General features: G+C 38.7%; 1 protein-coding gene across 6 annotated transcripts in view; it reads right to left on the reverse strand.

Moving 5' to 3' along the window:
• Positions 1-6,913: 6,913 nt before the first annotated feature.
• Positions 6,914-24,836, reverse strand: part of SCAF11 (SR-related CTD associated factor 11) — a 57,474-nt gene continuing 39,551 nt past the window's right edge. For 3 of the 6 annotated variants that reach the window (XM_031462709.2, XM_031462710.2, XM_031462712.2), the window contains 10 exons: positions 24,101-24,162; positions 19,306-19,364; positions 19,059-19,168; positions 18,016-18,117; positions 16,149-16,255; positions 12,815-15,517; positions 11,722-12,071; positions 10,479-10,697; positions 10,001-10,120; positions 6,914-9,736 (listed from right to left, as the gene is read on the reverse strand). In XM_031462709.2, the coding sequence (XP_031318569.2) occupies positions 9,590-9,736; positions 10,001-10,120; positions 10,479-10,697; positions 11,722-12,071; positions 12,815-15,517; positions 16,149-16,255; positions 18,016-18,117; positions 19,059-19,168; positions 19,306-19,364; positions 24,101-24,162 (3,979 nt within the window). In that variant the 3' untranslated portion in view covers positions 6,914-9,589. The remainder of the gene's footprint in view (positions 9,737-10,000; positions 10,121-10,478; positions 10,698-11,721; positions 12,072-12,814; positions 15,518-16,148; positions 16,256-18,015; positions 18,118-19,058; positions 19,169-19,305; positions 19,365-24,100; positions 24,163-24,836) is intronic. The other 3 variants (XM_031462711.2, XM_064490907.1, XM_010989567.3) reach the window with 3 other exon arrangements.

The following is a 24,836-nucleotide window of genomic DNA, read 5'->3' on the forward strand; positions in this document are numbered from 1 at the left end:
AAATGCAGAGAAACAGCGCTCAGCAGAACTCCGGGGAGGAGCAAGGGAGTTAGGCGGTGCTGAGCTGAGGATGGCTTGGCCACCAGGTAAAGGCTCCCCGCAGTGTGGTCTGGAAACACGGGCTGAACCGCATTTGGTTGAGAGGGTTCCAGAATCCCTAAGCTCACGAGGAAAGCGTTTAGCCTTTGCTTTACAGAGGATTTATTGACTTGAATTATCAGATATTATGCCTTGTTCACAGGCAAACTGCGAAAGGTAACACTAGCCTAATTTTCAGGTTGACCGTTTCAACAAATTCACGCTTGCAAGGCAGTTGCCTGGGAACAGGCAACTTTCTGAGTTGTGCTTTGGTAAGTGGCATGATATATTAAAATAGTAACAGTGAAAAAAGGGACCTGAAGTCTGCCCCAGTCTAATACAGAAAGCACAAGTGTTTCATACAATAACTTCACTCTCTTGCATATTTGTTGCTCTGTATTTCTGGTTCCAAACAGAAGTATATTTTATGTGATGCATAATTGTTCTTTCAGTGGGATTCCCTGCCCCTCCAAATTCATGGATTTTTTTTCCCCACTGACACTAGATTGAAGGAAAGGAAGGGATGGAGAGTGGTAGATTTGTCTATCAAAAATCTAAACGATGGCTTTGAGTTAATTGCTACCCTTGATTTTTTTTTTTTGTTTTACAAATTTTTATTGTGAAAGGTGATACCACATATAACAAAGTACATGAAATTAAAAAGTAGGGCTTTATTACTGTAATCCCTGTGTAACCAATGCCCAGATCAAGAATTAGACTTGGTGTCCTCCTCTCCCAGGCTTTTTTTCCCATCCCAATCACAGGGTCGTCTCTCCCCCACATCAGAGACTACTATCCTGACTTAAAAGGCGATGACTCCCTTAAAATTAAAAAAAATTTTTTTATTGAAGTATAGTTGATTTACAATGTTGTAGTTTCAGGTGTACAGTAAAGTGATTGTTATACACACATATATATATTCTTTTTCAGATTCTTTTCCGTTTGAGGTTTCTACAAGATATTGAATACAGTTCCCCGTGCTATACGGTAGGTCTTTGTTGTTTATTTTATATGTAATAGAGTGTATATGTTAATCCCAAACTCCTAATTTATCCTACCCCCAAACAATCCCTTTTCTTTAAAGTTTTTTCAATCACTAAATGCTATGATATAATTTTGTCTAATTTTTAATGCAGAGATATAATAGTGGATCATATTCATTTGTCATCTTTCATTCAACTTGATTGTAAGATTCATCTGTATTGTTGCAAGTAGCCAGAATAGCTTCATTTTCATTGCTGAATAGTATTCCAACATTGATGGCATTTAGGTTGTTTCCAGTTTGGGACTATTTCAAATGATGCTATGAAAATTCTTATCCTTAATTCTTAGTGCACCTGGACATGCATTTCTGTTGAGCATTTATTTGGCTGTGGAATTGTATGCAGTCGTCTGGTAAGGTACTGCCACAGAGCAATCCACAAGAGTTTGCAAATCTTGGATACAAATACAGACCATTTTTGGTCTATCAAGAGATGCCTCAAAGGAAGCTGAGTTGGGGGCATGGGCAGGAGGATGGCTTGGCAGGTGTGCTGCCTTCACCACAGCCTGGTGAAGACCCAGTCCCACTTGTTTTAGTTGTTTTAAGACTTTGAAGAAGTTCTGCTTGTAAAAAAAAGTTTGTTGGCAAATATGGCTTACGGGAATGACATTGCTCAGGTCAAGAATTCAATTAGTATTAGTTGAATTAAGTAATTAATTGGAGTCTGAAGGATGAACTGAGACTAGCTGGGGTGACCAGGTGGCTGTTAAGAGTGGACTAGATGAGTAAGTATGAGACGGTCCTGGGCGGGGGACGGGGGGCAATGGAAAGAGAAACATGGGCGAGCCGCTTCCGGGCCCAGCTGCCGAGGTGGGTTGAGTGAGGAGGAGTAAGGGTTGGGGCACGTCTGCTGGGCAGACCTCGTGATGAGCCCAGACGCAGGTCTGTGAGGCTGTGGGCAGAGGCTGTGGACTCCGGCCTGTCTGTGAGGTCTGACTCCCACTAACCGGCTGAGTGATCTTGGGTCAGTAACTTGACCTCATCCTCATGTCTTCAGGTGTAAAATGAGGTTCATAACAGGACTACCGTCAGGGTTGTTAGGAAAGTTGGGGGAAGTAAATCTAATATCAGCACAGCGTCCGTCAGAAGCACTCACTGTTGGCCACCGCTGCTGTGACGGGAAATCAAAACTACTTGCTAGAGCTGAGGGGGACATACCATCAGCTTTGAATACAGCGTCAAAGAAAAAGGCTTCTGGAAATGATGGTGAAGCCGTGTTACAGTGATAATTTTAGAAGTGTCTGTAATTCAATTAGGCAAGTGTGTAAATGAAAATCTGCTGAATGAAGCATGCACAGCCTGACCTTCCTGACATGCAGTCCTAGGGCAGGCTGACTGCACCCCGGAGCCGTGTGAGCACCCCAGGAATGCCCCAGATCTCGTCTCTACTTGGCGGGATCTAAACTCCAGAGAACGTGGTAGATTAGAGCTTGAAAATGAGGTGGAGGAGAATTTGAACCTAACAGTGTCATCATATTGAACACAGTGCATCCCTGCATCTAGTAAGGTTTTCTTTACTTTCTCTCAGTAACACAGGTCATGTTCACTAGAGTGGTCCTCGGCATCTTTCACTAGATTTATTCCATGTATTTGGTCTTTCTGGTGCTATTATAAATTTTTTTCAAATTTAATTTTTCAGTTATTAATATGTAGAAATATAGCTGATTTCTCTATGTTGGGCTCTAATCAGGAAATTTTCTAAACTTACTTTTTTTTTTACAGACTTGTGTGGGAACGTTTTTAAAAAATTATTTTTTATTGAAGTGGAGTTGACTTGCGTTAGTTTCAGGTGTACAACAAGGCAATTCAGTTGCACATTTACATACATACATACACGTATTTTCCATTATGGCTCATCACCAGAAGCTGAATATAGTTTCCTGTGCTAGACAGTAGGTCCTTGTTGCTAATTTCACTTTTTTCTAATAATTGGTTGCTTCTTTAAAGTTTCTGTAAACCTCATCATGTCATCTTTAAAAAAAGAACAGAAAAGGTGGGTACAGACTGGCAAACTCTCAGGTGCTGCTGCTGCTTCTGAGAGCAGGGGCCGAAGCTAACAGTTTCAGACAAGCTGTGATCGAATTAATCATGTTGCCCTAACAGAAGCGCTGTGATCTGCAGGGACCTGAAAAAGTCACACAGTGGTTTGCTTCTTGGCTGCACAGTCACCTCCACCTGGGGAGGCTTTAAACTATCCCAACTCAGACTGATTAAATTGGTCTGGGGTGAGCCTGGGTCCTGCCATTTTTCAAGCTCTATCTGCCACCCTAAATATGCAGCTGTTTTGCAAACCATTGGACAAGTAAGTTGTATTTCCATTATTATCCAAGAGGAGATGGTGGGAAAACCAGTTCGGATCATAAGGGCAGAAGTTCTCCAAGTAAATAGGAAAGTTCGACATTCATATTTATTGTCTCACTCAAGGTAGGGAGGTAGTTGCCCCTTTTAGGGGCCACTCTGGCTCAGAGAAGAAACATGATCAAGGTCACAAAGTTGGGCCTAGTTTGTAAGCTTTAAAGCCAAGACCCCTGCTCTCCACCACAGTGAGTTACTTTCGCTAGTGCTCCAGGATCGGGGGCAGTATGCTCAAGCTAGCCATGGTTTCAGAGGTCCACTTGCCTATGACTAACGGTGTCTCAGCCTGTAAAGCCAGCGGATGTTACTTACAGACTGGCACCCATCAGCCCCCAGAGGGGGCTGCGCTCCTCCCTGCGGAGCCGTCAAGAATCTGTCACAGCCAGGTTCTCACGCTGAGACCGTAGGCGGGTTCAAGTGGGAAGCTGGCAGCTCGCAAGCCCAGAGCAAAGTCTCCAGCGCCTTCCCCGACCCTCTCTCCCCAAGCAGTTTCTTAAAAATGTCTTTTTTTCTGATCATATAGCTCTTGGTCAAGTAGGGAACTTGGAAGTCAAAGAATAGCACAAAGAAAAAGAAAAATCCTCTGCTCCTCAGAAAAAGCTTATTTTTAAAAATATTCTTTGCTTTTTTTAAAAAATGAAGTTGAAATATTATCTTGCCCTCTTTTTCTCCATTTAATGTTCTGTTTTTTCCCCTGAAAACATTTGAAAGAACTGCAAACTATCTTCACATGACTGAAGTATTTACCAGCCTCCTCCAACTTGCCACTATTAGATACCAGGAAGGACCACGTGGGCCAGTGTATTTATGTGATTATGGGGAGTATGTGGCCCTTTTAAGGGTCTTTATACTGACTTTCAAACTGCCGTTGAGAAAATCTGTACAGATGCCTTCCCTCTAGTACTAGGGTTGAGCTGTACTCTTGCCAGAATTAAAACATGTTTTCAGTTTGATAAAAGAAATTCATAACATTGTTTAACTGTAAGGTTGAACCCTTATAGTGTTTAATGTTTATTAACTACTTTTATTGAGCCATTGAAAGACTCTGAGAAATCTTTTAAATGCATATTTCATCAATGCCAAACACCTCCTGCTTAAGAGCTTTCAAAAGCTTTTTTTTTTTTTTTTGGTACTAGTGCCTTAAATACCCTCCTCTAATCTTCATTCAGACATTCTAGGCTTACAGTTGCCATGTTCTCTGGCTACAGACCTCTTTGCATTCCCCCTGCCAGATCCGCCTTTCTCTGCCTAGTTCTTGCTCACCTTTTGGCTCTCGGTTTAGAGGTCCCTCTCCCGGGGACCATCTCAGGTCCCACGGCAGCTTCCCGGAGCCCCGGCCGCCCTCCGCCGCTCCCAGCAGCGATGCGCGCGCACAGCCCGCCCCGCCCCCACGCTCCCGGCGGCGCCAGCCGCGCGGTCCTGCTCCCGCGCCCCTAGTCGGCACACACGCCGGCGGCGCTGCGTGGTGAGTGGACGGTGGGGACCGTGCCCACAGCCGCGCTGTTGGAAGGTCAGTCTGTGCCGTCTCAGATGAGCTGGTGGGTACAGGCCGTTACCAGAGGTCAGATGGCAACAGCGCTGGGAACTAACGAAGTTGGATTTTATTGCAAAGGAAGACTTGATGGAGGGGAAACAGCACCTGCTTGAGAAAATGGAGATGCGACAAGAACAGCAAAGGAGTCATGAGAGATGGTTAAAGAAAGGTTCAGTACCTCCCAGTGGGATATATGGGGCGCCAGCAGAGAGGCACCAAGAGGAGGCCTCGTTTAGACACAGGACAGACACCGCAGCCCAGGCAGCTGTGTCCTCCTCTGTGCTCCCGCCACGCTCCTCCCTCTACTTCAGCATCACTCCCACGTGGGACATGTGGGGGCACATCAGGGAGTACACATCACCCCAAGTCAAGCTCGGACGCTGGCAGGACCGATCCTCGGTGCGAGCCCCGCCTGTCTCTCCGTAGCCGTGTAACTAGGTAAACAGTTCATGCTTTATGCGTCTCAGTTTCCTCATCAGTAGAACAAAGATTAGAACTAATTAGAATTAGTTTCATAGATCAAATAAGGTAACACATGTCTGACAGAGTGCCTGGCATGTAGTACAAACTTAATATACTATTACATTATTTTAGAAAGCTGTGGTACGATTAAACCTGGGAATATGTGAAGAATCCAGAACTCCTGACACATAGTAAGTGTGCAGTTTGATGAAATCAATGTTCATTAAGATCCTAAAAACAAGAACAATCTTAGATTCTCAGTCACGACATTAAAGGTGGAACTAAAGGTAACCTGTAAGCTCAGGCACCGTGGAGGGACTGTAAGTCAGTACATTCCTCTCAGAGAGCAATTTGGCAACATCTGTCCAAAATAAAAATGTCTATTTCCTGAAATTCAGTGTAACCTTGGATACACAAAGATTCAGAGATAAGTCACACAGGGTGTTCATAAAAACAGTTTCTGATAGCCATAACTTGCACATAACTTACATGTCCATCAACAGAGGACAACGATGTAGCCCTTATAAAATAGAGTATGTGTTCAGTTTATTAAGGGGACTAGAGATGCAGAACACGTTACAGAATGTAATTCACGTGCTGGGGGAAAAGCTCTGTGAAACCTGCTATTTTCCCAGAGACTTAAAAAGCTTTCTTGTAAGTGCACTGAAGAGTTTGGGAAAAACAAACAGAACTTTCTGATGGTTCTCTCTGCATACAAAAATCATCTTAGGAAAGTAAGTTTTACACTAAGTATAATTGAATTTTTAAAAATTATACTTCAGGTATGTATATAATCACATCTTAAAAAATTTTACTGGGAAGTAAAAACTAATTAAGATATTCTACTTCTAGGAAACAATCCCCAGGAAATAATCTGAAGATGGGCACAATTTATGTATAAAGATGCTTACATCAGTCATTTACCACAATTTACATATTACTAATTTCCTATTTATATTAGCAAAAACAACTTAATATCCAACATTAGAGGACTGTTTCGGGTAATGGCGTATCTGTGTAATAAAGTATTATATAGCTATTAAAGGTCATGCTGCCAAATAATTTTATTAAAATGGAAACATCTCCATACATCATTAAGTGAAAAGTTACAAGTTATGTGCAGTGTTCAGTGTTAAGTTACCTTTACATGATAGGATTACAGGTGATTTTTCTCCTTTTGTTTTTCTTCCCTCTTACACATTTTTAAATTTACTAAGTTTTTCTAATTTCCTCAATGATTATGTAATTATGAAAAAACACCATTAAAATACATGCTTATAGCCAGCTCTAAGCTTGCCTTACAATGTGCACATTGATGTAACTACGCTAGTAGCTACTTTGGTACAAATCCAAGACACACTGCAACACATGTTTAAAAAGAGTTGTGAGGTAAAAGTCACCATTTCCCAGGAATCTTAATAATAAAATGTTAAAGACACTGCTTCACTTATCAAAAGAATTTATTAGAAAATAGTACAGATGACATATCTGTTTAAGAGTATGGTTTCAGTAGACAGCACTCCGTCCTCATACCACAAACAACGTCTCGTGGACCACGGGGCAACCACTGTTCCTCTGAAGCTCCATCTTTTAGATGGAACATTCAAGCAGTACACACTGTGGCCATTTGAAGGAAGATAATGGGAAAAATGTGGTAATTACCAGGAAGAAAAAATCACTACAGTCTTGGAATGTTAAAATAACAAGTAACTAATTTTAGTCTCAAAATTCTAGGCATCACTATAGCCTAAAACATCAGTCAATGTGACTAGTAAGTTAAAGGGATCAAGGTTTCAAAGATCAAGTTAATACTGAATCTTCATAAATAATAAATCTGTAATCCCACAAAATGTTCTTATGTCTGTGCACATGCAAAAATTAATGTAAATTTCTGAAAAAAGCAAGAATGGGGAATATTAAAAAGCAATGTTATTTTTTTTAACATAAAGCATGCACTTTCTAATATTCTTAAATACTTCAAAGTGTTATAAGTTTGATTCTAGTCCAGTAACATTCTTTATTAGCTGTTTCAAATGCAGTCGGTCTAACCAGTACCCCAATCAGATATGGAGTACACACCTGTTATTGAAAAAAGGTGGAATTAATGCATGAGATTGCTACCAAAGATGTGAGACTTTTAACTCCTGACCACGCCACCCAGTTTTTCTTCAAAACTTTAAAATACGTTTGCACAAGCTAAATGTATAAAGCAAATTTTAAACTGTCACCCAACTCCCAAATGTCACTGAAAGAAAATGTACAAAAATCATGTATTGTGTGATTAGTCAACTTGGGCAATTTGCTACAAAATTTTCCAAGTGTGAATCAGCTTTAACTCAAAATCGACTCAAAGTTCACACAACTGTTTCTAGAGTTTCAAACTGAAACAAATGAGGAGGGGTGTGCTGATATTAAAACACTGTCTTAATATTTTATTAGAAGAAATATACTTCCAAAATTCTTTCCCCATCATAATCTAAACACAAACTTTAATTAAAAATATATATAAATCAGTAGAATACCATATTACAAATGCCCAGAAATGCAGAATAAAGATCAAAAACTGCCTGGAAATATTTCTAACACTTTTTGGGATTACACTCATAATCTAATAAAGATTATGAATTAGCACAATCATTATTGGGGCCAACACTTCAAAATTCGCCTATCAAAGCTAGCACCAGGAAAGTAGTATACACATAAAATTGAGAAACAGAGCATCTTCCCTTCGTAAAAGCACAGTCCTACAGAACACTGCTCTCCCTACTTCGCTAGTATAGGGTCAGTCCGCCTCACCGAGGCATGTATCTATCTTTGAGCCATTAACATCTTACCGGAATAGCTTTACCAGTTATTTGGTATCTACTGAAATCTGTTACCGGAATGAAACACAATTTATCATGGAGATAACTCATTTTTCTTCCAAGATACCAATTAAAATACTGAGGCTATAACATTTTAAACTTACCTTCAATAAAAACTAACATATTCTAGTACTTAAAAAAAACCACCAAACCACTCGTCCCTGAAAGCCTAACCATTCCATTGTTTAATTCCTCTCCTTCCCCAAAACGCAGGTATTTAATGTCTACAATTTTGCAACACGGTTAATGGCCACCACATGGCCACCAAATTAACACTATTCATTGTAAAGCATTTGGAGATGTCTCAAGTGCGAAAAGAATTTCATCCGTGACTGGACAGGTGAGCAACAACCTGGAAGCCACTGAAGCAGATGTCGTAATTCTACCTTAGTCCCAAGGAAGGGAGGATCGCTACTTAACAGCAATTCTCCGCCTGGCACAAATAATTTACCATCTCTGATGTGCGGAAGGTATTATGGAAGAACATAATTTTTACAAAATCAACACCTTTTCCAAACAGGTTTTCTAAATTCAACAGAGCTTAGACTGCCAACGTTGTAAATCTAGCAAATCAAATTGCTTCATCTCAACTGGGGGAAAAAAAGGCACAAAAGAAAAACAAGCAGCATAACCTTTATTTGGTGATACAATAGGTGAACAGTGTTCTGAAGTTCTGAACACTGAATTTTACCCATGTGATAATTTATTTTCTATCTAAGCAATTTATTCAGAGGTGTGCTTTAAAAATACATATTAGGAACCCTGCAATTGGTATGTTCTGTATTAGAAATATCTTTCATGGTAATAATTATTTATCTTTCTATAGAGAAAAAATCATAAAGATCACTTTATTTTTAGCCTGACAGAATAAATGTATTATACACATCTCTTCCAAAGCCAGTGAGTGCACCAGAAGTTCCTGATCCATGCACTTCACTGCTCAGTCAGAACGCTGTACATCTTCCAGCATCCACAACGTAACACAGTCCAGGTAAAAACACACATTCCTCTCACCTCTCTACTTCCCCTTGAATTTGCTTTTATTTTGCAGGAGGGTGGAGGGGAGAGGAAAAGATATAGAAGTTGCGGTGCAGAACTGTATTTATTTAGAACAAAACATTATATCCTACATTAAAAAAAATAATTTTATCAAAACCAGATTTCAATCACAGTTACGTATGATCTTCAGTTGCAGGTCCATGTTGAATTGCACTTGGCAGGTGTCCTGACAGTGTCCTCTGAGTGCTCCCCACTTCAGCCCAGGTTCTTATCTGTGGACACAGGTTCTTCCAGAGTCTTCTTCTGGCTTCCTTTCCGTGAATACTTGTATTTATCTACATAGGCTTTAACCAGATTGGCCACTTTAGTAGAATTTACTTCTCCACTCTTACTATGACAGACCTATAAAAAAAAAAGGAGGGTTTTTTTTTTTCATATGTAAAGGGATTAAAGCAAGTAGAAAGCTTTGTAAAAAACAAACCCCAAAGAGATAACCAGACGTTTTTACAAGTTTCATATCGCATATGAACTTATTCAAAAGGTAAAAACCCAGACAAGAATTAGTAGAAGCTACCTCCATTTTATTTAGACTTAATTAAGCATTCCTTTATTAAAAGGGATGGTTCAGAATAATACGTACATAACTCCACTAAAGCTGGGACTTACTTTATCTACTGCTTTCCGTACAATCTCTTTATACTCCTCCTTGGTGATATCTTTATTTTGATAAAATGGCTTAATGGCCAGTTTTACCTCCTGTGCTGCCTTTTCTTGAATTTGCAATTTCTGATAAGAGGAAAATGATAATTATTATTTGCCCAATCACATACTTAAAAAAAAATTTCTTTAAAAATATAAAACTGAAAACATTGCACATTTACATTATTGTAAGAAATCATTAAAAATGTTAGTGTCATAAATACAAAATAGTTCTTTACTAATACATATCAAACATTTATAAAAATAATTATGAAATATTACCAGTAACTCCATGGGCACCAACATATTTAGACAGAATCCTTTAAATAATATTGGAATTTAAGACTACCAACAATAAATTCCCTTCACCACTTACACATAGAAAGTTATTTTTCATCTTTATCATATACAGAATTATGTAGGTTGCTCTCAACTTTGAACTTGCCTTGTCTGTCTTCGAGCTATCTGCGCTGGCTTCCACTGTAACACTTACTTTGCTTTCTGCCAATTTTACAGCAGCATTAGAAGCTTTGCTGTGACTTGATGACGAAGTATTACCAGAACTTGGTCCCTGAACTGTTCCCGCATTTCCGGGGGCTGCTGTCGGAGCAGGCAAGACTGGTGTACTCATGTTATTACTTACATGAGGAGCACTAGGAATACCCTGTTTTAGAGAGTTATCATGAATTAATGAATTACTTGCACTCAATAGAAGTCTTTTAGTCACCTATTAGAAATAACATTAAAAAGAAAAAATCAAAGCAATTCAATAAGAGAAATGCATATTTCAGGTCATTTATGTCTAAAGGACTCTGAAGAAAAATGAGTAACATTCTTAACCAGAGCCCCATTTAAATATATCATTGATGACTTTTAAATTACATATGTATTGTAATGTTCTGATAGTAATACTAAAAACAACAGGAAGAAGAGCAACATTTAAATAGTGGTATCTTCCTACAAGACTCTTGAAAGTAAGTGCCCCACTTTAAAGATGGAGGAAAATAAGACAGCGAAGGGAAATGGCTTGCAGTGTGCTGATTTCAAAAAAAGATGTAAGCTCCCCAGTTCCCCTGCTGTTCCAACTGTATCTTGCTGCCAGGATTCCTACAATTTCTGAGATGTAGACATGAAACTATCAGCAAACACAATGTTCACAAATATTAATCAGATTTTCTGTATGCCTCAGAGGCACTTCTTCCTTTTTAGCATGGCAAGTTGGTAAAAACGAAGCACAGACAGTAACGGGTAATGACCAGCTTTATCTGGTGTTTGTCCGAGCAGCACAATACAAGCTTTATCACAGTATTTAATCATAAGTTCCCACCCCCTAAAAAGTCTAAAAATCTGGGAAAATTTTTTAAAGCATCCACCACTCAATTCTAGTTTGGCTCATAATTTTGGTCTTCTTGATCCAACCAGAAAAAAACAAAAATAACAACAAAAAAACTGGATATCTGTTAATAGCAATATATGTAGCTTAGATTTGATAACATGCATTCAGCTCATTTTCTTATTTGGGGGTGGGAGGTTTGGGGAAGGACACTGAAAGAGGGGTTATGAAGCAAACCTAATCAAATAAGCCATTGTGTATAAATGCCAGGAAGCCCTTTCTAGAACATCTGTCCTGAACAGCTAAAGGTTTTACAACAGCTATGTTGGTGAAACTTGAGTTGCTAAAAACATACCTGCAGCTGCTTTCCATCTGGCTGTGAAGCAATGTAGCCGACTTGCTGGGATGGTGGGGGAGGGGGTGGCGGTGGTGGTAGTCCCTGAGATACACTGGTAGGAGCAGCTACCTGCATGAGAGGCACTCCCGTGTGCAGATGCAAGGGTAGCTGAGGGTGAATGCTGAATGGACTGCGCTGGATGTTCATCAGAGGGGCATGAACACCCACTGGATATGGGAAGATATTCATAGGCTGGTGTTGTTGTGCATTCATCTGTTGCTGCATTACATTCATTTGTGGTTGCATCATATTTATAGGTAGCTGAGAACCATCACCTTGTTGGTTTGTTTGGTCTTTTAGGTTAGAATCTATCAAAAGAAAAAAAGGCTTATGAAAAAAATCATGTTACAAATTTCTTTGGACAGAGAAGCAAAGAACCACTGATGATAGTAAATTGAATAGCAATTAACAGACTCAGAACACCCAAGCCAATATCCAATTACTCAGTTTACTTCTTTCATTCCTAAATAATGTGGGCTAATTTTCGAACTAAAAGAAAACATTCAACTAAAATTATTTTTAAGAGTAACTTCGGATTATAACATCGTTAAACATTAGCAAAGAATCAATAGCTCGAGAAACTTACTAGGAAAAGAAATAATCCTATAAAATTTAATTAGATTACTAAATTAGAAGGTTAATCACTTTAAAAATCTTCAACAGCTTTTTTCTTGCAAAGTTCTTGAGTCAAGGAAAGAAAATCTTTTTTAGCAAAGTGACTTATTTATAGGAGAACAATGATCAAAAGAAATTCAAGTGTACACATCTGAAATAAATGAAGTAGAATTTAAGTCCTGCACAGGTGTATCCCAGATTCTTCTACTGGAGCAAACTGTATTTAAAATACTTAGGTCTTTGGCAAGGTTTGGGGCAGAGGTGGGGTGAAAAAGAGAAAGTTTATTTACATAACACAACATGACTTGTAAATAACTGGTGTTCAGTTTAACATGAAACTATAAATAGGGATCATTTCAACTCATACAAATAGGGTAGTCAATTTATAATCTCTCCTCGAATAAAACAGTGTTGATAAATAAACACAGTATGTTACCCTGCTCGGTTGTTTCCTCTTCTTGTCTCATCCATCCAGACTGCGGACCTGAAGAATTCCTCCCTCGCCGTGAGTAATAGTTCTGTACATCTGCTGGCAGAGTCTTTCTCACGGCCCAACTAGACGCAGATGTCCACCCGGATCTATCGGCCGGTGTATCAAATGAGAACTCTTGCTCACTTTTCCGTTTATAGGGCTGCTGTTCCGCAAACTTGAAAGAGTCATTCCCTGAACTATTTGAATTCCCTGAGAGGGGTTTTCGGTTCTGCCACCTGTTTTCATTCTGATCTGTGTAGGCAAAGCCACCTCTGTACGTGCCTCTGCCGCGGTTCCCTCTACCACGGTTAGACATCCAACCCGAACCAAAGTTTTTATTCCAAGAATTCCCTGAATTTTCACTTCTGTTTTCTTCCCAATGAGACTCTTTTAACTTTTCTGGATTTCTGGTCCTCGGATCAGGCCCAGAATTTATTTTTTCTGTTACCCAACTGGGACAGTCATTTCTACGTTTGTCAGCAGAATTTGAATCATCAGCATCTGAACTGATGTCATTTTTTTCTTTTCTTGTATTTTCATTCTGTTTCTCTGGGTCATTCTTTCTGTATCGATCATTTCCTCGTGGACATCTCCAACCATCATTTGACCATCTTTCCTTCCATCGAGGAGAATAACTGTCTCTGTCATTTCTACCAAATGATGAACTCTTACTTTTTGTTCTAGATCTCGAGGGTGACCGAGAACGTGATCTGGACCGAGACCACCTTCTGGTTCTCCTTTCTCGGTCTCGATCTCTCCTTGGCCCATCTCTGTCACTTTCTCTTTCTCTGCTCCGGGACCTGGATTTTTCTCTTGGGGAGGAATCCTTCACTCTTGACTGAGATCTTCTGTTCTCTCTAGAGGTGTCTCTTTTGGGGGAGAGTGATTCAGACCTTTTGCCTTCCCTGGTGCTCTCTCTTTTTGGAGATCGAGACTGAGATCGCCTCCTCTCTCTCGCACTGTCCTTTTTTGGAGACTGAGAACGAGATTTTCTCCGTCCTCTTGCAGGTTCCTTCTTGGGAGATGGTGATCGAGACTTCCTGCTGTCTTTTCCAGTTTCTCGTTTGGGAGATGGAGACTGAGACCGCTTCTTTTCTCGTGCAGTGTCTTTGCTGGGAGACCATGTTGTAGATGGAGAATGAAATCTCGATCTTCTAGTACGAGGCTTTCTGACTTTATCTATCGTATCTAAAGGGCTTTCAGACGGTTGAGATACAGTTTCAACCTTTTCATTTGCAGGATCAGAAGACGACCTATTCTTTGGGAAACTGTGTTCTACAGACTTTTCATTCCACTGTTTAGCATCAGCAGTTACAGATGGCTCAATTTCAGATTCATTCTGGTCACTGCAAAATGAATCACATTCCATAGGTATCATTTCATTATTGTCCTCACCAAAACGCTTCTGAATCTGTTCAACGTGTGTTTTAGGCAATTCTGTAGATCTGGGATGTTCAACCAGAGATTCAGTCATTTCTTCTAAAGACTTGTCTAATTTGGTGTTAAGATTATTTTTTAATAAATTATTTTCAGAGTCTTGAATACTGTTGGAAATTTCATTCCCTGAAGTACCGCACGCTGCAGTTGTTTCTGCACCTTCATCTTCCACATGCGCCAGCAGATGAACCTCAGAGCTTCCAGCAGGTTCTCTGTCCACCGTGTGTGTAATTCCACCCTCAGAAGATTCCGATTTGGGGCTGTCAACAAGCTGTTCTGTTTTTACTGTGGAATCTTTAGGATCAATAATTTCTACGACAGGACGCTCCACAACTTTTTCTTCACTGACCACTGCCTGTGCATTCTCAGGTAGCTCACCCAGGCTCGATCTAGGCTGGTGTCCCTCAGTTTCAGACCCTGAATACGTAGAATCACTTGGAGGGGGATCTGTACACGTATCCGCTTTTACCTCTGATTCTGAAGGTCCAGCTATTTGGTCTTGATTTTCCGATGGATCACCCCCTTTTTCAGAAATATTTTTAGAAATCTCACTTTCCAGACATAGAACATTAGCCTTTATACCTGTATTCTCAACTTTTTGATCTTCCTCTTCCTGTCCAGTGAGCACGGGAGGATCCTGGGTACCAGACTCAGAATATGAAGATTCCCCTCTTTCCTCTGTACCTTGGGTCTCAGGACATTCCGCACTTCCTTCTAATGGCTCACTGCAACTTCTCAAGCCATCAGCAGGCTCATTTTCTACATTCATCTGCACAGTGTTACTGCTTTCTCCGTCAGACTGGTGCTCTGTCTCTAACACAGGTGGTACGTCAGATCCTGCTACTTCCTCATCTGCTGAATCACTGGAAGATGATTTTTCAGGGGGAGGTACAGAGCTCCGAGGTTTCTTTTTCAGTAAAGGTAGTTTTCTCCCTCTTCTTACGGACTTCCGTTTGGGAGCCTGTCTTGTTTGCTTTTCTGACCCGGCTGAAGAGGAAACACTTACAGAGGGATTACTGTCATCTGGGGGATCACACCCAGAACTATTTGATACTGGGGATCTCTGAGACTGACTGACTGGTTCAGCTCTCGTGCTACGTGTCGATCTCCTCGTAGGAGCTGTTGCTGCAGGTTTCCGTCTTGAGCCTCTGGTGTTTGAGGTACCGGAAGTCTGCTTCTTCTCTTCCCCTTCTTGTGTGTGTGCTAATGCACACCCCTGACAAGAAGTGCCTAAGAACACATGTTTCAAAAAGAAGTAAAAAGTAAGTGCATGTTTCAATAAATGGTAATAGTTCGGCTTCAGCTTATTTTAGCATAAAACAGACATCTATAACAGGGTGAAACAAAATATGCTTGTGAATCAAATTACAAATAAATGCATAGCTACTAACATCTGAGTAATATCTTCTTAATGCTAATGAAATGAGTTACCACAAGATTTGAATCCATATGGACAATTTTACAGGGGAAAAAAAAAAGAAAACATGTTTGGTCTGGTAACTGCCATTTGCTTTATGAATTGCTATTACCTGGGCAAAAGCAAGAGACAACAAGCTACAGATAGTAAAGACTCAAGTTATTTGTTTATAACTAATGTATGTTACTTTTAAAGATCTGTGGTTTAGACACTGAAGCCCTAAACAGAAGGGGGACTTCTAATCAGTTCCTCAAAGATGTGAAGTTGTAATTTTCTAGTTGGAACAATTTTAAAACCAGGTTACTATACAAATATTTACAGAAATATCTAGGACTTACTACCTATACCTTAGTTTACGGCTTTTCTAAGTCATCAACACATACTTTTTATGAGACTGAAAGAAGCTAATATTTTTAAAACTAGAAAAAATTTCAAAAGCTTTACCAAAGTTTTCTAAAGATATGGTACTTGTTGGGAAAATAGTTCTTGGCAACACAGAAGAGATGAGAGGAAGGACTTCTGTTCCAATATTCCAGGGTATAAAACCAATTCTGAAAAATCAAAACAAAATAAAGACATTTCTGTTTAAATGGTTTAAAAAATAAAACCATCAACTTAAAAGTATTAATTTTCTAAATCAGGTTAGTAACATTAAAATATAAAGTACTTAAATTATTTTTTGCCAAACAGCTAAGAATGTACATCCAAGGTTACTCATTGTTCAAAAGTAGCTACCAATTGGCTGCAAAATACAAAAACAAACAAAAAAACCTCTTAAAAGCATGTTTTTCAATAAATTAATAGCAAAGGGAGAGCAAGGGTGACTTAATGTATAATAATTGTTTCTCATTTAAATAAGTTAATGCAGTATTTTGTCAAGAATCTTTTTAGCTTTTCTTTTTTTCCACCATTCTAAAAAATATTAATTTGGATACTAAAAAGTACAGATAAATAAAATACCCAAATGAAACAGATTTTAAGTGCACAGTGTGATGACTTCTGACCAATGTACATACCTGTATAACCACAACCCAAACAAGATACAGAACATTTCCACCACCCCAGAAAGCACCTTCAGGACCTTGCACCCTACTCTATTTCCAGGCAACCAAAGAGATAATTTAGTCAAGTTAATCAAATCAAGGTTTTATAGAAATCAGTGAAGTCGAAGGGGAGTCAGTCCATACGTAAATAAACACTCAACAAAACTGAGAGTAAAACTGTATCACTGGGATTTTGAAGCACAGCGTATCACAGATGGTATCACATTTTTGGATAGGTTTCTCTATGTTTTATAACATAGATCAGGGCCAAAAATATCAAAATAAATACATTTTTTAAAAGGAGAAAAACACACCTGATTCTACTACTAAAAGCCCTCAATCTCAGGATGAGGGCTCGTCAAAGTTCCCAGTGTCCCTACGGACTTCCTAAGACCCCAGCGTTTCTGCACTCACACCTAATCCACGCTCAGCTGCTTCTTTCTTTGATTCATATTTGCTCAGTTCAGTTCTCCTAACAAAAGACTATCTCATCCAGTCCAAGGTGAGATTCTGGAGTAGGAGGAAAGAAGCTTGAAGAACAATGTGCAACTGCACGTGTACAAAAACGTGTAACTCTAAGAAAAGATTTCACAGTATACGTATCTGGGACTTTCTAGTTTTACTTACTTATTTTCACTGTCATTCCTAGAGGGTGAAGACCCTATGCAAAACTGTATTACAGTGATATATAAAAGTTTCAGTATGTTGTAGGGATGAATATAAAATTCTGGCAAGGACCTTGATCTTTACATAGCAGCTTGATTTAAACATGCATCATGTACCTAGCAATGTGCTAAGTAACAGCTTTAGGACTTAAACTAAGAAAAAAGCTACAGTATAGGAAATCATGAATTCCAGGGCAGACCACGGACTTGATCAAACATTTCAAGAACATTTTGGAGAGGGTACGTGTTATGATAAAAGCAGTGCTCCAGCTAACAGCACACAGGGAAGGTGGGAATGGACGAAAAAAAAAAGAGGAAGGATGAAAGATCTGAAAGCTATTACTAATAATGAGTCTTATCATTTAGGTGCTCTCCCTTTTAAATGAATCAAATATCTACATTTATTAAACAATAAAGAAAAGATTCTTTACTTTTCAAGGGGTTCTTTAAATAAGGGCTTTTCATTAAGCATTGGAAACACCAAAGTTTAATTTGAACAAAACGTGCTTAGAAACATGACCACTGAACACGACACCTCTGCCCTTCACTATTAAGGACCCCTTGCACGCACGCGGGCACGAAAACACTTCAGCAACCTTTTACCTTCCAACTCCAGGTGACGCATCAGGAAACCACGACAATTCCAGTTCCTCTCTCTTCTGCCTAATCAATGCACCGATTTCATTGACTTCTATAAATTCTGTACTAAAAGATAAATTTTAGACCCTCATCAGAATTCCAAAAATTTAAGTGCTGAGTAACAATTTGGGTTACATCATGAATACTGGAAGTTTTCTTATCTAGCATTATAAATCACATAAAAAAGTTTTTAATTTAAACACTTTCAACATGAACTCATCCCTAAAGTAACTAAAATTTTTATATTACAAATCAAAACTGCATTTATCTGATTCATAAAAATAACACTTGAATTTCTATCTTAAGTGACAGAATTTCCAAAAGTCAGTTCAGACTAACGCTTATTATTGAGAGAACAAAGCAACACCATTGCTGTCCCATGAACCAAAGTTCCCGCAGAAATCCTAGGTGTGATGGTTTGCCATCTGAAACTAAGCATAATGCAAAAGAAGAAGACAAAGGAAGGCATGGTTATTACTGTAACTAAAAATGGGTATGGTTCAGCTTTTCAAAAAGCTACTCAGATGTAACTGTTTTCTTTGGTAACTTGCCAACCCCTAAAATTAAATCACAGTCTTAATCTGTCCTGCTCATTCAACCAACTCCATGTGATTTTAAAACCCCAACTTAATCTTCAAATTCCATAAATATCTACTTAGATTAGTATCTCTATGCCAGTCACTATGGACTCAAAGATGACTGTATCTACTCTGAACAGGTTCTGCTTTACCATCCCCATCATTTAACAATTAGCCTACTTCTCTGTCACATAAAAAACTTGTGCACAACAACTTTATTATTAATGAAAACGAAGCCCACTAGCATAAGCAGTCATTGCCTGAGAGAGAGGCACAAAACAACAGGTTTTTCTTTGCTTATTTTCCAAAATAAACAAAAATGAAAAACAAGGTGGGCTTTCACAGTTTGTTGAGCCAAGTTTAAATATCTAGGAAAAAATATAATAATTAACAAATAAAACGCACAAGTTAAAAGTAGAAAATACTAACCAGTAAGCTGTACAGTTAAGAGAAGATTCTCCAGTGTGACTACTAGAAGAAAAGAGATTGGAGAAAACATTCCTGAAGCACCGATCTGTACACTGATTTGATCTTCGAGGCTAGAAAAGTAAAAAGAGGCTAGTGAAACAGCGAACCAAACCCTCCGTAACAGGCAGGTAACATTTAAGTATTTTGATATACCTGAGGCACTAGAGTCATGTACTGAACAATCATATTTTTCTTTATTTCAACAAACCTTATTCGTCTTTATTACTGCATTTTTCTTTCCTCCCATTTCACTGTTTTTAGAGATTCCTGTACAAAGACACAAAAATATCTTGCCTTAATTTTTATTTTAAAAGATTGTAAACCAGTACCGATACTGGTATATTGACAAAAAGTTAAAAAATGTAGAAAAGTTGCATTTAAAATAATAGTACTTGCATTTATATAATTTTCCAAATGCTAGTTTTATCTTGTTGAGCCACAGAAACAAGGGAAGTAAGAGGCCACAGTAGAGAAAACTAGCAAAGCAAGTAAAACTGCTACGCTCAGAACCTACGTATTAAAGTTCTAGTCAATATTTTCTGGTGCCTTGTGCAAACTTAAACCACCCTGTATCAAAAAGAATATAAAAGACAAATTACTTAATATCAATAATGCACTTAATATATCCTTTCCAGCCATGACCTAAACAACGGGTATTGTTGACTCACCCCAAGCAGGAGCTGACGAGGGGAACAGGGGCCATCAGCCCTTGTCAATTATAAATTACCATTTAAGGATTGTCACCAACTAAAAGTACCCTCCCCTCCTCCTCAAACGTTATAGAATTAGGAAAAGTAGAAGCATTGATTAAAACAGCTCCCTGTTAACAGCAGTGTTTTGGGCTGTCTTGCTTACAGCACTTTTTTGGCTTACCTGTCCCATCTGAAAATTTATTTCTAGGTTAAGAAGATAAAGGATGAACAGTTTCTGCTAACCACAAAAATTGTGTTAACATCTTTATAGAGCCCTCCTCTTAGTTCTTTACCATCAAGCCCGTGTTAACGGTCACCGCTACCCGTCATCTATCAACACACTTGCTGCCTGCGGTGAACGCTGCTGGCACTGCCACTGCTCTTTCCTCCCATCTCTGGGAAAAGTCTACAGTGCAAGTGACGACGGGTCTTCCGACCTACAGCCCTGCTGGTTTCACAAAGGCCCTACTAGCTTTGTTCAGAATACATCAACCTGCCTAACTGGGAGGCCTGTTTCCTGCTATTGCAAGATCGTAAGTCTTCGGGGTTTCTTCTGTCCGTCCAGTGGGAAATAGCCTATTTTCTACTTAACAGCTCACTAATTTCCTTTTAAGTTCCCATACAACAGCTGTTTAGTTTCATGCTATTATCCAGCCTTCACACATGTCCCACCCAGAACTGTTGTAACAACTGTCAATTGACACTGGGGAGAGGGGTGCTGGCTTAGTTCCAGGAACTTATATTCTTACCCTTCAATGTATACTTCAAAGTTGGTACTGATTTTTTAAAAGTGCTTAAAGAAGCCAGGAATAAAAATGTGTGCTAGGTACTGCCACATTCCTAGAAATAGCCATTTCCTGCAGCGAGACCGAGAATTGCTGTGTTGTAGCTACAGTGTTTTTTATGCCCCGAGGGTGCTGGGTTGTGCCATTCACTCAATACTGCTATAATGAGTGTGTACTGTTTACACAGCATTCCTTCACTTGGAAGCCTATGTCAGGAAGCAACCACTACATGAAATGCTCTCTGAGAAGAACTGTTAGTTTTCTGGCCAATGCTAAGTATGAAAACCTAGTTCAAAAGCTATTTCACATATTTCTGGGTAACTCTCAGGTAATATCTGAGCAGTTCCAATGGTGGATTCGTCTAAACCGCGGTTTCCTGGAGACCACTTCACAAGTTCACTCTCCTAAACTATCCTTTGGACAGCGGTGATATGCCTTTTCATTTAATTTTTATCAAAGTAATGCATGTACATTAAGAAGTCAAACAGCACTTCTAGACTTGTAAAGAAAAGCCACGGAAATCCCCACTCTTGATTTCAGCTCCACCAAACCACCCATCAAATCCTTCAGCCGTGTCCTCTAGTATTTACCTCTTTATTTCTAAGGAAGCTTATTCTACTCTATCTCGATTTTTTGCTTCAGATGTTTTCCTATATTTTTTTCACTATAGAAGATAAAGACTTGTTTCTTATACCACTGCCCTGCCTACCTCCCTTGCTCCTCCACCCTAATGTTCTTTTGATGTGTCAACAGGATGTAAGCAATATTACATTACTCTGACTATAAAAACATGACTCACAGCTGAACCATATCATGAATTAGATTACTTTTCTTGCACAACTTCTTGCTTTTCCTAGGGTTAATACGTGCTTTGTTTTCTTTTTTCCTTTTTTCCATATATTATCTATCACTGATTTAGCTAACTGCCACAAAAGTATACACGTCCTCTTAATACACTCACATACATACACTCGTTCATCAAGTTTGCTCCCTACTCTCTTGGAAATACTTTTCCTTTGTCCTGCTCCAATCTAAATGGGAAACTCTCTAAAAGCTACTGTTCAGCTGCCATTCTGGGGCTGTTCTATCCTCTTGAGAATCCCCTGTATCTTCTTCCTGGGTTGGAACTCATTTTCTGAACCTCACATCATTCCTTTGCTTATTTTCTCATTCAGTGAAGCATACATATCCTCCAGTATAATCATGAGAAAGGATGCATGAGAATGTATTTCTGAGCTCTTATGTATTTGAGAATGTCTTTATTCTGCTCTAACACCTGATTGATGGTTTAGTAAGGAATAAAATTTTCTAGGTTAGTAATTATTTTCCCCAGAACTTCCAAGGGAGGGCTCCACTACTCCACCTATTGTTGTTCAGAACATTCTTTTATACATGGTCTATCTTCTCTCTCTAGAAGCTCTTCAAATCTTATCTGCAGAGTTCTAGAATTTTATGATGCACTTAGTATATGTAGTTCTTTCTTCATTTACTAGGTATTAAGTTAATTCCTTTATCTGGATACTTTATTATTCTGGGAAGTTTTTTTTTTTTTTTTTTTTTTGTACTTTTCTTGTTAACTTTTTGCCGTTTGTTGTTCTTTTCTGAGATTTCAGTATTCAGTACTGGACCTCATGGACTAATATCCTATTATCTCTTTGACTTCTGCCCCACTTTCTGAGATTTCTCAGCTCATCTTCTATTCCTGTTCAGTTTTTAAAATTTCTGCAATAATATTTTTAATTTCCAAAAGCTTTCTTAGTCTTTTCTTATTTCACTGATGAAATATCCCTTCTCTTATCTCTAAGGATATTTTATACATGGTCTATATTCTCTCTCTAGAAGCTCTTCACTCATTAATACAGATGTAATGTACATGATAAATATAATTAACACTGTTGTGCATTATACATGAAAGTTGTTGAGAGTAAACCCTAAGAGTTCTCATCATAAGCAAAAAAATGTTTTTCTATTTCTTTAATGTTGTATCTATATGAGATGATGGATGGTCACTAAACTCACTGTGGTAATCACTTTGTGATGTATGTAAGTCAAATCATTATGCTGTGCACTTTGAACATATAGTGCTGTATGTCAATTTTACCTCAATAAATTGGAAGGAAAAAAATTAGCTGTTCAATACTAAACTGACTTAGGACGTCCACTAAAAACTTGTTTAGTATTTCATATTCTGAATAATAAAACAAACTCTCAAATCCAAATGAATCATACTCTTATTGATGGCCTTCACTAGACTGAAGCGTGACAGGTTTAAGATTTGCTTATGTTCCTCTCTAAAAGTCAGTCCAGGCAGGAGATATGTACTTAAAGAAAATTACAATAGTCTTAAAACTAGGATTCTCATAGTGAGAGCAGGCCAAATTATCTAGAGAAAACCTGTAACATCGTTTACTCTTCCTCAGTACTAAATTTCATATCAGATCCTAGAGTTACCAAAAAAAAACAAAAGAGGGGCGGGAAATGCTAATCTACAGCACTGACATAGAAAAACAAGTAAGTTCTGATATCTGAAGTTCTTTAATTAAAGAAGAGTGCTTATCTAATCATTATAAATGCCTTTTAAAACAGTTTCACTCTACTAAATTATCAAAGAGAGACATTTATTAATCTGTAAGTCTGGTACATCTATAAACCTGAGAGATCTTATTAATTAAAATTAAAAAAAAAAAACAAACAACAACCAAACTTGGTATTCACAATATATAAAAAGTGAAGTTGATTATTATGTATTTTTAAGAACAATGAATTCATTAATTCTATCTATAAATAGAAATTTATTGCAACCTAGCCTGGAAAATAAATGCTCACCTCTCCCTGCCTGCAAATGGCTCATAGTAAGTTGTTCTTTGGAACAAGAATAAACAGCCTGAGCTCCAAGGAGGAGTCCCAAAGCACTACAGTGCCATTTTTCTCAGGTCCTGCTGCAAAGCTTTCCTGTATTAGAGAACCATATGCTAAACAACAACAAAAGACAGGCATATTTAACAGCTCATATAAGATAAATACATAAGAGATGCTTTATTTCCAAATAAAGTTTCAAATTAAAAGTGTGGCTAAAAGCCAAGCCACAACTACCTCTGGAACTGTGAATTAACTTCTCACTGTCACAGACTTCCCTCGTTACTGCTTACAGTTATTGGCCCACGAGGTATTTTATCTTATTTCCGCTAAGGACTTCTGCACTAATGAGTGGAGTAAGACCACGACGTAGGTTGCTAACTACCAAGTAACTGGAAAACACGTCTTTCTCCTTTTCCTTCCCAGTATTCATGCACACACTCACACCCACTCTCCCCTTCTCTCCCTCCAAGGTGAGCATAAAAAAAAAAGGGCAGGGAACAGTATAAATGACTCCATGAAAGCAGTTTATGTAGGACTGAATATAACATGTAGAGCTCAGTAGAGTTCTGTGCACGACTATTTTCTAAGCCAAAATAGTAAGAACTTTGGCTCAAGCATTAAAATAAGAAACAAAAAAGGCAGAACACATAAATAAAAAGTCACTTACTACACATCATCTTCAAGTCATAAAGTTTTGCACTTAACAGATCTTCTCTTATGACTTTTTTTCTGTAAACAACAAGAGATGAAATAAGAGAAAACTGTCACTTTGCTCATTGACTTTCAATCCACTGCCCACTAAAATGAAAGCTATTATGCACTGAGTTTTAAATTTTAGCAAAGAAAGCATAATTAGTTGGACTCCCCACGTAGCTGCCACTCTCTACTCCAATGACTGCAATGGAGACTCACTACCAACAGGCAACAGTACCGCAATCCCTGTCTCTGGAACTGGTGGAAAGTCTCAGAAAGACAGGAGTTTTATGGCTTTGAAAGGGAGAGGCAACACCAAATGGATTATCTTCTGAATGCTGGAGAAATGACGCATATGCCTGATAGACATAAGACTGAATGAGAGGAATTCTAAAACCATCCAAAAGACCCCCAAAAGAACGTATGGCAAATATCTAATAGCTGACAGATTTTCCTTCATGGGAGGAATTATTAAGGGTCTGACTTGGTGGGGAAGAACAAATTATTATGTTGCATCTGTTATTTCCCTACACCACCCCTCTAGTACAAATCCTTGAGAAAAACAGTTAAGCCTGTGGACAGTCTCAGCTCCGTTGGACCTACTGGATGACCCTGTTGCAGGTGGCCACTGCACTCTCAGCAAAAGCCAAGGGAATTGGGTATTTCTGAAAAAGCACAAAAATACTTGTCTATGACATTGTCATAGCCAG

This window comes from Camelus dromedarius, chromosome 11 (assembly GCF_036321535.1).
Source record: "Camelus dromedarius isolate mCamDro1 chromosome 11, mCamDro1.pat, whole genome shotgun sequence".
NCBI classification, from domain to species: domain Eukaryota; kingdom Metazoa; phylum Chordata; class Mammalia; order Artiodactyla; family Camelidae; genus Camelus; species Camelus dromedarius.